At 32.2% G+C, this 13,109-nt stretch overlaps 3 protein-coding genes across 3 annotated transcripts; 1 reads left to right on the top strand and 2 right to left on the bottom strand.

Annotated features, from left to right (window-relative positions):
- Positions 1-2,638: 2,638 nt before the first annotated feature.
- Positions 2,639-4,496, bottom strand: LOC123918259. The gene is made up of 2 exons (XM_045970264.1): positions 4,411-4,496; positions 2,639-3,486 (listed from the first exon to the last, which is right to left on the bottom strand). The coding sequence occupies exon 2, from the start codon at positions 3,373-3,375 to the stop codon at positions 2,788-2,790; it is 588 nt and encodes a 195-aa protein (XP_045826220.1). The 5' UTR covers positions 3,376-3,486; positions 4,411-4,496; the 3' UTR covers positions 2,639-2,787.
- A 1,639-nt stretch (positions 4,497-6,135) lies between these two features.
- LOC123918258 lies at positions 6,136-7,202 on the bottom strand. Its single transcript, XM_045970262.1, has 4 exons — positions 7,167-7,202; positions 6,997-7,072; positions 6,227-6,721; positions 6,136-6,191 (listed from the first exon to the last, which is right to left on the bottom strand). Exons 1-4 carry the CDS (start codon positions 7,200-7,202, stop codon positions 6,136-6,138), a joined length of 663 nt encoding a protein of 220 aa, XP_045826218.1.
- A 1,974-nt stretch (positions 7,203-9,176) lies between these two features.
- On the top strand, positions 9,177-11,461 carry LOC123918257 (receptor-like cytoplasmic kinase 176). Its single transcript, XM_045970261.1, has 5 exons — positions 9,177-9,452; positions 9,623-9,758; positions 9,855-9,997; positions 10,105-10,240; positions 10,725-11,461. Exons 1-5 carry the CDS (start codon positions 9,237-9,239, stop codon positions 11,024-11,026), a joined length of 933 nt encoding a protein of 310 aa, XP_045826217.1. The 5' UTR covers positions 9,177-9,236; the 3' UTR covers positions 11,027-11,461.
- The last annotated feature ends 1,648 nt before the right edge of the window (positions 11,462-13,109 follow it).

Here is a 13,109-nt window from a genome sequence, read left to right as displayed (position 1 = left end):
AACACTGCAAGTTTGCAACTCCAATTACATTGCCTATGTTAATATTTTTCCAATCCATATTCAGTAATGGTAATCTCAAATCATGTTTCAAATTCAATACTTCAAAATTCTTCAATTGTGTGTACTTTAAGAAGGTACAGTAATTTGATTTTATTCAATTGTTCTTCAATTTTCTTTTTCCTTACAGCAATTCTTTCCTTCATATTTCTATCTTAAAATTGTTACCAAAATCTCAGTTGTTCCTAAGAATCTTTGTGTTATGGTAATTTTAATCTCATAAAAATTATTTTTTGTTTCTTGTGTTAATAATATTTAACATTAATGCAGGATTTGCCATTGACGAGTTAGAGCACAACAGATATTATACTCAATACATCAAGTGCTTATAAAAAAAAAAAAAATACTTAACACAACAAGAAGACTGTATCGAAATTATGAGACAAAACTTCATAATTGCTATTCAAATAAAATTTAATCATATAAAAAGTAAATAAGAATTAAAATTTTCACAATATATATATAAAAAAAAATTATATTTACGTATCTCAAACCAACAACTACTACTATATATTGTTGGGAAAAAATATTTATCGCAGCGACTTTAATCGTCGAGACAAGTTAGATATAACAACAATCATGTTGTGTGTCGGCGGCAAATATTCTTGTTGGCAAAACATTACTAATTACAACAATATTAAGTGTCGCTGCAAAACTTTTTGCAACGGAGCTTATCGCAACAACCAGCAGCGACTTTTTTTTTGTTGGGGTAAAGCTCTTTTGCAACAACTTTATACATTTGTCAGCGACTTTTTTCGCTGCAAAAAATGTCTTTTCTTGTAGTGACTCTTCATCTCAAACAATTCATATTGTCTCTTCAAGGCTTGCAATTTCAATTTCTTGACCGTTGCATCAACACCATAACTCTTCTGCAAAATGTCCCAAGCATCCTTGGAGGTAGTGGAATCTGCAATCTTCTCAAACACCTTTGCATCAACACATTGATGAATGAGAAATAGAGCGTTGTTATCTTTCTTTAGTGCTTCTTTGAATGTTGTTCTTTGTTGTTCTGTTGGATTTGCTGGTAATGGATCAAGAACTATATTCACTTGTTCATCCACTTCTTGAACAATGAATATCACATTCATCTGTTTGACCCACGTATCTCAATTCTTTCCATCAAGAATGAGCAAATTCGCATGGAAATTACTCTTCCCAGCCATGATTGAAATCACGACAACCTTTGATTCTCTTTCTTGGTGAAAGATCTAAATCAAAATCTCTTGGATCGTGAAAGCTCTAGTTACCACTTTGTTGGGGAATTAACCCAAAATAAAGAACACAGAAGAATGAATAATCCGAGAGAAGATGAATTGAATAAGCAGAAATTGAATAAAGGAAAAGTAAAAATGTTATTCTTCCACAAAGGGCCTAGATTGTTTATATACAATAGGTTGTTACTTCAAAAGCAAGTAACTGCATAACTACCTAGGACAAACAAAAATAACAGAAAATATAATTGTACAGACTACTAACTAACACAAGTGCAACTGCACTCAACAACTAACAACTAATAGCTAACTGTCTCCTAACTGTCATAGCAGAGGAACTTTACAGCATCTGGTGGAGCATCAGGAATAGCAGAGTTTGAATTATAAAACCAATAAAATCAAGTTATAGTTTTTTTAAAAGCAATGTCTCGGACACTCCACTTACTTATTAAAATGTAATATCTCCCTATCAACAGAGTTAAGTTCACACGAGAAATGAACTCTAGACTTGATGAATGTCATTTGCTTGGTTTATTAATCAAATAATAATTTTGGACAAAGTGAGAGTGCGACATTAATATTTAATGTGTTGATATTTCTTTGTGAACTAAATTGACAAACAAGAAACTAATTCGAAGACTCTTAGCTTTGGATTGGGAGGTGTCGGTGCAACACTCATACCGAGAAATTAATCAATATGCAAATGCTCTAGCTAATCGAGAGTATTGTATGAATATTGGATGTGTTTTCTTTGATGTTTGTCCTAATGACATTAGACATTTATCAGTAGCGGATGTTTTAAGGATAGCTACTCCTCGCTTAATTTTAGGGTAATTTCCTTTTTTTTCAGGCTTAGGCCCTCATTTTTATAAAAAAAATAAATAAATTGACAAACAAGAAATATATTCGAAACTACTTAAAATGACTTAAATAAATAAAAAGATTTATATTCGACATCTATAATGCCAACGACTATGAACGTTTATCCTACATTATACACAAAATACCCTGCTAAAGAATGCTCCTACGCTATGAACCAGGCACATATAATGTTTTTATCCAACATGACAATGTATAGCAAATAACTCTATCTCTGCCTATAGATGCCTATTTGACATTCCTAGTGTTGATCATGTTGAAGTAATGCGTTTCAGTGTACATAGGTCAATACCATAAGTCTTAATACTCCCTCCGGTTCTTATTACAAGAGAAATTTTACTTTTTAAGTTCATTGTAAAATTAATGTATTTGGACAATATTATAGTCTAGATATATTAGTTTTAGAATGAACCTAAAAAGTAAAACTTCTCTTATAATAAGGACCAGAGGGAGTATATAATTGGCAAATAAAAGCATAACATTAAGCAACTCCTACATTAGATCCTAATCAACATTCTTAAAAAAAAATAATAAGCATAACCAAGCAAAGAGTTAAAACTTAAAATGCAAAATCAAATAAAAGTGGCTTATAATCCAAGTCATCTAGTCTACATGGTCATCTTTTTGGTTCCCTTATTTTTTAGGTATTGAAGCATGTCTTCCAAAAGGTCTCCGCCCAATTCACCATCCAAGCAATTTCCTCATCTTTCAAGTCAGTTATGGGCGGGTCATTGCGTCTGAGACCTTCGTACATCTGTCTTGCGATGTCTTTCATTCTCTGTCTATTCTCCGTATACACTTGATGCATTCTTGATAGGGCTCCCTTGTTATGGAGAATAACAGCCTTTTTCATCTCATACCCTTCGTATTCTCCACTGTCTTCTTCACTTTCATCTTCATCTTCCTCTTCTGAATCATCTTCTTGACTCCCCTCTTCCAGTGCTACAAGATGCCTTCCAAAAGGTCTCCAATCCACAAACTGAGCAACTTCCTCGGCTGTCCTTTTCCTCGGGGGCATGACATTGAGGTTGAGGTCTTCCCACAAATCTCTCATGACGTCTTCTATTCTCTGATTATCCTCCATACAAATTTGCATCATTCTACATAAGACTTCCATATCATGGAGAATACAATCCCATTTTTGCTCATCTGAATCTGGCTTTTGGTTTTGAGCCCTAAGATGCCTCAAAGTTGGCCTCGCCTGCGAGAGTATACCTCGTTTATTCATAGTTGCATCTCTTCACACTTCTTAGAGTGAAATTGGTCACTGTCAAAGTTAGGTTTGCTAGAGGATGAGTCACTTGCCTTCATCTTCTTTTGCTCTCTTCGTATAGGAAATCTGGGAGCCATGATATCCAAGGAACCGCTCAAAAGCAATCACAATTTCACAAACCATATTATAAACCAAATCATGTGATTCTCCAATAAGGCTCAATAAATTATTCTAATTTACTTTATCAATACTCATAATATTTCACAAATTCAAGAATATCAATAAACCTCATTAAAATGGCAACATCATCAATTTAGAATATAAAGTTAAATTTAACATTACAAAACTCTACCAAAATAGGACTGAGGTTGTCTGTTGTACTACTTTCACGCAGAGCAGTAGAGAATCTCGGCGGTAGAAACATAATCCAACGGTTCTAACAAATTCAGTTTAATTTGACTTCTTACAATTTTAATCTCGGCCGTTCACTTTTGATAGGACGGTCGTTGGCGATTATTGCATTAACGCAGTAACAGCATTAAATCCGTTTCCCCCAAAATGTAATACTAATATTCAACTCCAATCAACCAACATCAAATTTTCACAAATCAATTAGTCAAAAAAAAAAAAATCACAAATTAGGTCTAATTGCAAGTCCATAGCATCAACTTGGTAATAAATAAAACACTCCACAAAAATATCCCAAAATTAGGTCATAATCAAACACTAATCTATCAGTTCATCAATTATTTTTCACAACATCAAAATTTCAAAAAGAATTGAAGTAAAAAACACATTATTACAAACTTCGATTTCACTTCCAAACAAAGGAATACTACTATGATAAATCAGATTATAAAACCAAAGCCACAAACAACAGAATCTTCAACCCTAATCACAAATTCAAGTACATCAGTGTAACAAATCATGTTTGATCTTTTTCAACAACAAAATAATCATGTTTGATGATTATCATTACATAAATATAAAAGAACGCAAAAGAATGAGAAAAGAAAGATAAAAAAAAATAAAAAATTGTAACGGGCTTACCCTCTTGAAGAGAAGAACGATGGAGGAGAAAGAAAGCTTGAACGATGATGAGCGTTGAAATAACGGCAAAAGTGAGTGAACAGAGAGAAAAGAAAATAGAAAGGTTGTAAGGAGAGGAAGGGTTGAAGCGCGAATTTAACTTCCCGCTAAGTATTTTGTCTGGGCCGTAAAGTGGCCCAAAACAATGCTATATTTTTATTGGGCCTCCAAAATGCTTTTTTGGTGTAAACCGGGTCATCTTTACGCGCAACTAACATTTCGAGTCGACTAAAATGAATGAAAAAAACTTTCCTCCAAAATGCATCCTCCAAATATTTTTTATTTTTTATTTTTTTTATATTAACCATCTGATTCTCAGAGGAATAATCAAAAGATGGATCGCGAGGTCTAGAATTGATCCTACCAGAAATCAGACTCGGGTTCTCCAGAACGATTCTATCATAAGAGGGGTTCATTAACTACAATATTTTGGTTTAAATTTTATCTTTTTTTTTACTCAAAAACAACGATATTCATTCATTTAAATTCATAGAAAATACATCAATCAAAATCATTACAAATTCAATTTCAATACAAACTAATAAGGATGAATCTGCAAAGAAGCTCACAACATCCGAGTTAATAGCATAAAACGGCTTAATGTCTAAGACAAAGCCTACAATTGATATGACCAACTTCAAATGTCTGGAATAATCATGTATCTGGATCTGCAACGTTGATGATGTTAAAGTCATTGAATTTGCACTAAGTTGGGATCAAAATAAACCTCCAAATTTGAACAAAAACAAACCGTACCAAGACGGGACAAACACCATACAAAGACGGGAAATCGAAACAAAGACTCTGCACTAAGAATGGATTAAAACAACACCAGATAAAAACATTACAAAAGGGAACAGCTCGAATAAAACCTAAAAAACATGTAGGTATCACTTATTTAAACAAAAAATAAATAAAAAACAATCAATAGGGGGTGATTTCGGATCAAAGTTAATCTTAAATCACCCCTCCAAGAAAAATCAACAAAGAAAATTGTTGCCGGCGGCACACAGAGAGAGGATTAAATTTTATCTTTTTATTTCAACATATTTAAATTTTTAAGATCATACAAGAGGATTGCTCTTAATTTTTTTGTTCGGAATTTTTAAGAAATAAGAAATAAAATGTTAATAAACCTGTCAATTTTGTAGATCAATTTTAGTACTTGACATTTTAATAGTAGGGATTAATTGATGAAGATTAATAGTTTACAGACTAAAGTTGCATATTTTACTCTTCATGTACTAAAAAGTTGCATATTTTGTTACTTTTCTCGGAGTATAAGTTGGAAAATTATTCCGGATACTTGTATTTCGTCATATCAAATGTAGGCTTAAAGATAAAGCCATTTTATGTTATTAATTCGGAAGCTGTGAGTTTGTTCGCAAATTCATCCTTTTTAGTTTTTAGCGATTTTGAATATATATAATAATTTTGATTGATGTAATATCTATCGATTTGAATGAATGAAAATTGTTGTTTTTGTTGGTAAAAAAAAGTTGGAGAATTATTCTTGTCAAAAAAAAATGTTGGAGAATTATTAAAAGGGTCCTTAAGTATTTAAATGAAATTATCAAAGAACAAAAACATAAATTATGACAGAATATGAAACTTTAGACATGAGTGTTACTTAAAAGGATATGCTTTAGTCTAAGCTCAATAGCACAATATAGCATATCCAATTAATTAATTTGAAGGGTGATAATAACCATGGTAGTGTCCATGTATATTAGCCATCAGAGGTGGTTGATATGTTGATAACCATATTCATTAATATATGATTTTCCAGAGATGTTATGTGGCCATTCTTGATTTCCAAACCCAGAGTAACTGGTTCCACTACAATTATCTTCAAATATTGCAGGCCATTGCCATTTGGGGTATTCATTGGTTCTGGTAACATCTTCATTTGCTCTATTGTTAAAACTTTCATAAAACATTGGTGATGGCACTGCCAAATTTTGATTAAAGCTGTTTTCCATGGTTTTTGCATCCATATCCTGATTATAATACCATTCAGGTCCATAGTTATCTTTTCCATAGATAGTTGGAATCATATACTTATTTTCAAAAGCACTTTGGTCATTTATTATGTATTCTTGATTATTGTCATTTTCTTCATCATGATCTGTGTCATCTTCGTTGTAATCTTCATTCAAAATTTCTGCATGTTTACCCAATTTTGCTAACTTTTGGACCAAAGTTGAAGGATTGATAATGCCTGTGACTATTGCTATCTGCTCTTCTGCATTAATGTCTACTTTAAGGACACCTGATACAAATTCAGAAGTGTGTAAAATTAGTCTTGAAAAAATCATTAGAAAATGGCTAACTTATATATTCATTAATTCAAAATCAATTTTGTAGCCGCAAAAACAAAGTACTCCATCTAATCATTTTTATAAAAGACAATTCATCTTTTTAAATTTATTAAATAATTAATGTATCTGATCTACCAGAAGAAGTATGTACCGACATAATGATTCTAACTTCTTAAAGATAATAAATATAGAAATTGAAAATAAAGTTAATTTTTTTAAACTTTACCTTCAATTTTTCTGAGTACTTTCCTGACTTTGATCCTACACCCTTGACAGTGCATATGTACTTTGAGAACAAAAGTCTGTACAACAGTCCACAAGTATATATTAACAAATACATCTCAGAAAAAACATACATAAATTTAATCATAAAAAAAGAATAGGAAATGCAGGGACCTCAATGTTTAACAACTCATGTTCATATGTTGACATTTTTAGCAGTGTGCTAGAAGCTAGAATATCAGAAAACAATGCCTTTTTTGTTTTCTTATTTCTTCTATGATTTGTGTGTGATAGGAATGCAGTAGTACTAATACACACAAGGCATGCATTGAAGATGTTTAAAGGATTATAGAACATAAATAGAGACAAATGGTTGTGTTTTGTTTTGGGTTGGTAAACGTTTTTTGACCAAGTTATAGATAGGTTCATGCTGTTTTTGTCAGGCAAAGATTGTGTGCATGCAAAGTAGTTTGATGATTTTGATCTTAACAAATGATTCTGTACAGTGATCATGTGATAGATTTGTTTGTACGGTGGATGTGCCTGTTCAGTCCTCTGGCACATTTGACCCTTTCAACTTTCATGTCTAGAACTAGAACACAATTTTTATTTGCAACAGAAGTAGTAACAGACAGTGTAAACTAATTTTATATTGTCAATCAATATCAACCGTGTATAAACTAATTTTTTTTTTGAAGCAGTGTATAAACTAATTTGATGTAACAAAATGTAACAAAATTGTTTCCTGTAGTATCTGTGTGGCAAATCTGATATGTAACAAAATGACTTAAATTGTTTCCTTGGATTATTTATAATTCATATGACAAATGATTGTTCAAACATCAACAAACACAAGCTCTTCCAATTTATGGATTCCTATTTAGAAGGCCAATACTCGCCGCGTGAATTAATGAAAGTAGCTAGCATTGCATTTCAATGTCTGTCTACTAATCCAAAAAAAAGACCAAACATTGATGAAGTGGTGAGATCATTGGAACAACTATAGAATTCTAATAATACAGTACTTGGTAGAATGGGAAGCTTTCATCAGTGTCTACATCTAAACAACTGGTCATATAGATCAAGCAACATGGGTTCAAAACATGGTAAAAGTGTCAATAAATGTTTAAATGGAGAAGACACTTCTAATCCCTGTTCATTAGCTTCTTCATTTTGTGCAAAACATGGTAAAAGTGTCAATAAATGTCCGCTATTTAAGTTGCGGAAGAATAAAAATGGAAACGAGCTGGGCATGCAATAATTTTAGGGAGCACCTAAAGAAATTCTTGCAGTTTATTTTGATGGTATTGGTAGTCGGTGAATCCATATGATAAATTGGTAATGTGATATGAAGAGATAAAGAGAAAATATGTTCCTGATTTGGTGTAATAAAGAAGTTTCCAATAATGTGTTCCTGACTTGGTGTAATAAAGAAGTTTCCATGAATAGTTTCCAAGAATTCCACTGACTCTGCCATCAACAATACTTATAGTCCACATTCATTCCGAAGTGGATCATCAACAACGTACACTCTACATTGTTCATAGTGAAAGATTCTCGATCACTTCATGGGTGGCTGCTTCAGTGCGAGGTTCACTACATATAATGGTAATTTTTTTTATGCAAAAGGAAACATATATTAAATAAATATAAAAGATACAGAGATTAGGAAACATTAGACCTGACCCAATTACGATCCAAATGGGAATACATCGTGATTATACAAATAAGGTGGAACAACCCTGTTACAAAAGAAGATGAAGAGTGAGAGCATCGGCAAAGATCAACAAGGGTTCAAACTTAACAAATGAATCAACCGCCAGTACCATATACACGTGCCAACAACCCCTGAGCAAAACAGTCCAAACACAGTTATAAATAATTCTTATAAACAATTTTCAATATAAACATTTTTCTTATACACGGTTTACCTCTGGTATAACATTCTTATAAACATTTTTCTTGCACATAGTTCCTATAAACAATTTTTTTAGGGTTAATTTTTTTTTTCCTTATATAATTATAAAATTTTGTTTTTTGTCGCTATAAAAAATGTATTGTTTTGGTTCATACAAAATTTTTATGCATATAGATTTAGTCCTTGTTATTTTTCAGAATTTTAAAAAATTTTGAATAATTTTTTTTTTTATGCTGGCCTAAGTAGTTAATTTATATTTTATTTTGCAATGGACAGGTTTGAATTATTCAAAGCTTGACAGTAGAGAAGATGATGATGTTTTATCTATGCTTCAAACTTCTACAACTTTCAAGTGCTTTACCTTAAAGGATATACAAACTGCGACAAGGAACGCGATTCCAGATAAGCAGGAAGATGACTTTTGTTGTGTAAAGGGATGGATCAATAGGCATACATTAGCACCCACTAAAAAAGATTCTGGTTTAGAAATTTCTGTGAAGAAGCTTAACCGTGTGAACCACCAGAAACGCAGTGTATGGTTGGTGAGTTTCATTCGGAAACTTGGTTCAAAACTTGAGAACTAGTTTGAATTTTGAAAATATCAAGTTAGTTTAGAAAATTTGTTTCCTATCAGTAGCATCAGTAGCAAATTAGATATTTATAATTTATTGTCATGTTATTCATTGTCCTCTTACTTGATTTTTGATTATAGAGAAAAATCAACAACATGGGCCAGCTGAGTCATCCTAATCTTGTGAAATTGATTGGTTATTGCTTGGAGGATCAATACCCCATTTTGGCATATGAATTTTTGGTCAATGGAAGTTTGGACAATCATTTGTTTAATAGTATGTATGATATTCATTATTGTTTTTTTACTAGTTAGTATATTATATTAAACCCCTCAAAATATCATCTTTATCTTGTTAATGTTTATGGAGCAGGGTCTTCTAACATGAAGCCACTCTCTTGGACAGTCAGAATGAAGATAGCTCTTGATATTGCCAAGGGTCTGGCATTTCTTCACAGTAATGAAGTCGAAGTGATACATGGAGATATCAAAACTTCTAATATCTTGATTGATTCTGTAAGTGGAATTATTGATCTTACAAGCTTAGAGATGAAGAGTAATTACATTACTAGTTAGACTATCCGATTTTGGGTTGGTAAATTCCTTTATTATGTGCATGACAGAACTATAACGCAAAACTATCCGATTTTGGGTTGGAAAAAATTAGAGATAAATTTGGTGAGGTGAACTCGAGTTTGACGTTATATATAGCGATGTCTCAACCCTACAGATACATAGCACCTGAGTATTATATCACAGGTAACTTAATCTTCTCGAAGCTAGTATCAGTAAGTTATTGTTGCACATCATTTACCTATTTCACCATATGATCATGCCGTGCACATAGTGAATGAGCATTTGGACCTAGATGTTAATTATATGTAGAAATCCGAATAGTTTGTTACCGAAATCTTATTTGTACTGGCAAGGCAACCAAGATAGTCTTTAGTTTTTAGGCTTTAATTTAGTTTTCCCTTGATACTTCCAGCTTCCTCTGTTGAAATTTAATATGGACAATATTTACAATTTATTAACCATAAAATAGCAAAATGAAAATCTTTTTTATTGTACATCCAAATTGTTTTAAGAAAATTTAGTAGCATATAGTTTTTGTCTGGTGGTCCAAGTCTCTTTACCTTAAGCTTGGTCAATCCATTCCTAGGTATAACATCAACAATGATTATTGCATCTTACTAATACATCAAAACTCCTAACCTTTTTTCCGGTTGTCTTTTTATTTAAGTTCGCCAAACCAAAAGGAGTGATATATACAGTTTTGGAGTTGTTCTGCTGGAAATTTTGTCTGGCAAATGTGCAGATGCTAAAAACTGGCCACGATGCGAACTAGGGGACAAGCCTGAGCGGTTCCACATCAACCAATACATGATCTTCCAACTTATGGATTCCTATTTAGAAGGCCAGTATTCGTTGCATGAAGCGGGTGTAGTTGCTATCATTGCAATTCGCTGTCTGTCTCGTGATCCAAAATATAGACCAAAGATGGATGAAGTGGTGAGTTTATTGGAACAAAATATAGGATTCTAATGATACAGTACTTGATGGCAAGGGAAGCTTTGATCAGTCTCTATATCTAAACAAATGGTTATATATGGCTTAATGTTCGCAACAAAAGTTGATTTCTTCCATTCCAACATTTCTTTGTCATCAAGCTTAGTTATCATTCTAAAAATATCTCAAAGTTTAGTTCGTGAAAATAAAAGGGAAGGCATAACTAGGATTGTTGGTTCTGTGGAAAAATTATTTCAAAGGTAATTAAATGTCTATTACAAATTATTTTTTCTTGTAGTCAGAGTCTATCACAATGTTACAGAATTAGTAAAAAGCATATTAGGTTATGAATCACTAGTTGAACTTGAACCACAAATTTGCAATATGAAAGTTTCACAATTGTAATGTGACAATGCATATCCACTTAAATTATCTATGGGTTACTCTTAGAGTGTGTTTTGATGAGGGGATATTGTGAAGTAATGTAATTTTTTTAGGGAATTCCAAAATTATATCCAAATTAACCGGATAAATTCTAATATGGACACGGTCCACGGTGGACCATGATGATAAAAATGTTCAAAACATCAACAATGATAAATGTCTTCTCTTGAAATTAAAGATTAATGATCTTCATAATTTTCATAATTTTTTATTGTAATTCAATGTCTGTCTCATACAACGAGATATATACCAAATATGCATGTTGAAATCATTGAAGCAAGTTCAGGATTCCAATGACACAATTGGTAGAGTGGGGAGCTCTTAAACATTTATTTGATAAATGTTTTAGCTCTATTTTCTTAAAGATCATTTTTAATTTGAGTAAACCAAAAAGACTTGTATCAAATTATATGTATGTGATGAGTTATATTTTGAAATTCAATGTATTACATGATATATTATAAAATGTTGTTAGACCTTTTCTTATACTGTGTTTAGGCCCTATATTCCATGAAAAATGATCAATGTAAGAGAGAACTGTATATATAACTTAAATTATAGGATTAATTTTTTTTTACTTAATTAAATTATAGGATTAATGTTATTCAAATTATTGGTAGAGGTAAAAACTTCTAGGACTGAGGGTGAGATATTGAAATCCAACAATTTGAAGTGTTTCACATTCAATGAGTTAAAAAATGCTACAAGGAACTTTCATCCAGATGGTCTAGTGGGGGAAGGTTAGAAAAACATGAGTTAAATCTTGTTTTGATGATCTAGAGTTAGATGAGAGTGTGAAAGACATTAAATATGCTTGGATCTAAACCTCAAATGCTAGCTCATAGGGTGAGGTTGCCCTCACATATTTATACACTCAACAGCCCACGAATCTAAGCAATGTGAGACTTCAAACAAACTCCAAATAACACAATTATACACTCAACAAAAGATAATAAGCAAACTCAGTTACTTGGGGAAAAAGTCTTAACAGTAAGAGTAGACCTGGCCTTTGTATTGACTTTCAAGGCCTTGCTATCTTATGCAAACTTATGTAGCTGATCTTCTAGTTGCATTGAAAACAAGAGCTAGACAAGAAGGGGTCTAATCCAACAGTTCTAACTTTGTTCTTGAATCATGGCTTGCTGCTTTAGGGTCAAAGATGAGTGTCCTACACATAATGGTATCATTAATGTCATTCAATTTTTCCCTATTTCAACTGGTTTAAATTTATCCTCCGATGGTCTAACAAAGAATTTAAAAACAGTTTTGTTGACTTGGTGGTTATGTCCTAAACTTTCATTCATGTGAATAAGTGGAGTGTCCCGGGTTCGAACCCGGGCTCCTGCACATATAGGATTAATGTTATTGAAATTTTTGTAGTCTTAAAACATATCAAACAAAATTTAACGGTAACTCTAAACTTGAACAATAGAAAATTACTATTTCCTGAACATAATTCAGTTGGCAGAGATATTGCAATAGCCAATATGCAGGGTCTCACGTTCGAACCTGCTTATTCATTTTAAGAGGTGAAATTCTAGTCACTAGAACAAAAAAAATCCCTATTGCTACTCTGATTTTCCCGTGCATCTCTGCAGTCGGAGATATAGTTACAATTGACTAAACTAACTGATCAAATTCAAACCTTGTGTTATTTGTTTGTGTTTTGTTTATA

This window comes from Trifolium pratense, linkage group LG3 (assembly GCF_020283565.1).
Source record: "Trifolium pratense cultivar HEN17-A07 linkage group LG3, ARS_RC_1.1, whole genome shotgun sequence".
NCBI lineage: Eukaryota > Viridiplantae > Streptophyta > Magnoliopsida > Fabales > Fabaceae > Trifolium > Trifolium pratense.
The sequence above is the reverse complement of the archived record's forward strand: the minus strand, read 5'-3'. Positions and strand labels throughout refer to the sequence as shown.

Excerpts from the sequence above, each read along its gene's own strand:
- LOC123918259 (XM_045970264.1), bottom strand. The coding sequence starts at position 3,375 with ATGAATAAACGAGGTATACTCTCGCAGGCGAGGCCAACTTTGAGGCAT.
- LOC123918258 (XM_045970262.1), bottom strand. The coding sequence starts at position 7,202 with ATGTCAACATATGAACATGAGTTGTTAAACATTGAG. Across the intron at positions 7,073-7,166 it reads ATGAGTTGTTAAACATTGAG|ACTTTTGTTCTCAAAGTACA; the intron begins GTCCCTGCATTT and ends ACTGTTGTACAG. Across the intron at positions 6,722-6,996 it reads AGTACTCAGAAAAATTGAAG|GTGTCCTTAAAGTAGACATT; the intron begins GTAAAGTTTAAA and ends AATTTGTATCAG.
- LOC123918257 (XM_045970261.1), top strand. The coding sequence starts at position 9,237 with ATGCTTCAAACTTCTACAACTTTCAAGTGCTTTACCTTAAAGGATATA. Across the intron at positions 9,453-9,622 it reads AGAAACGCAGTGTATGGTTG|AGAAAAATCAACAACATGGG; the intron begins GTGAGTTTCATT and ends TTTTGATTATAG. Across the intron at positions 9,759-9,854 it reads GGACAATCATTTGTTTAATA|GGTCTTCTAACATGAAGCCA; the intron begins GTATGTATGATA and ends TTTATGGAGCAG.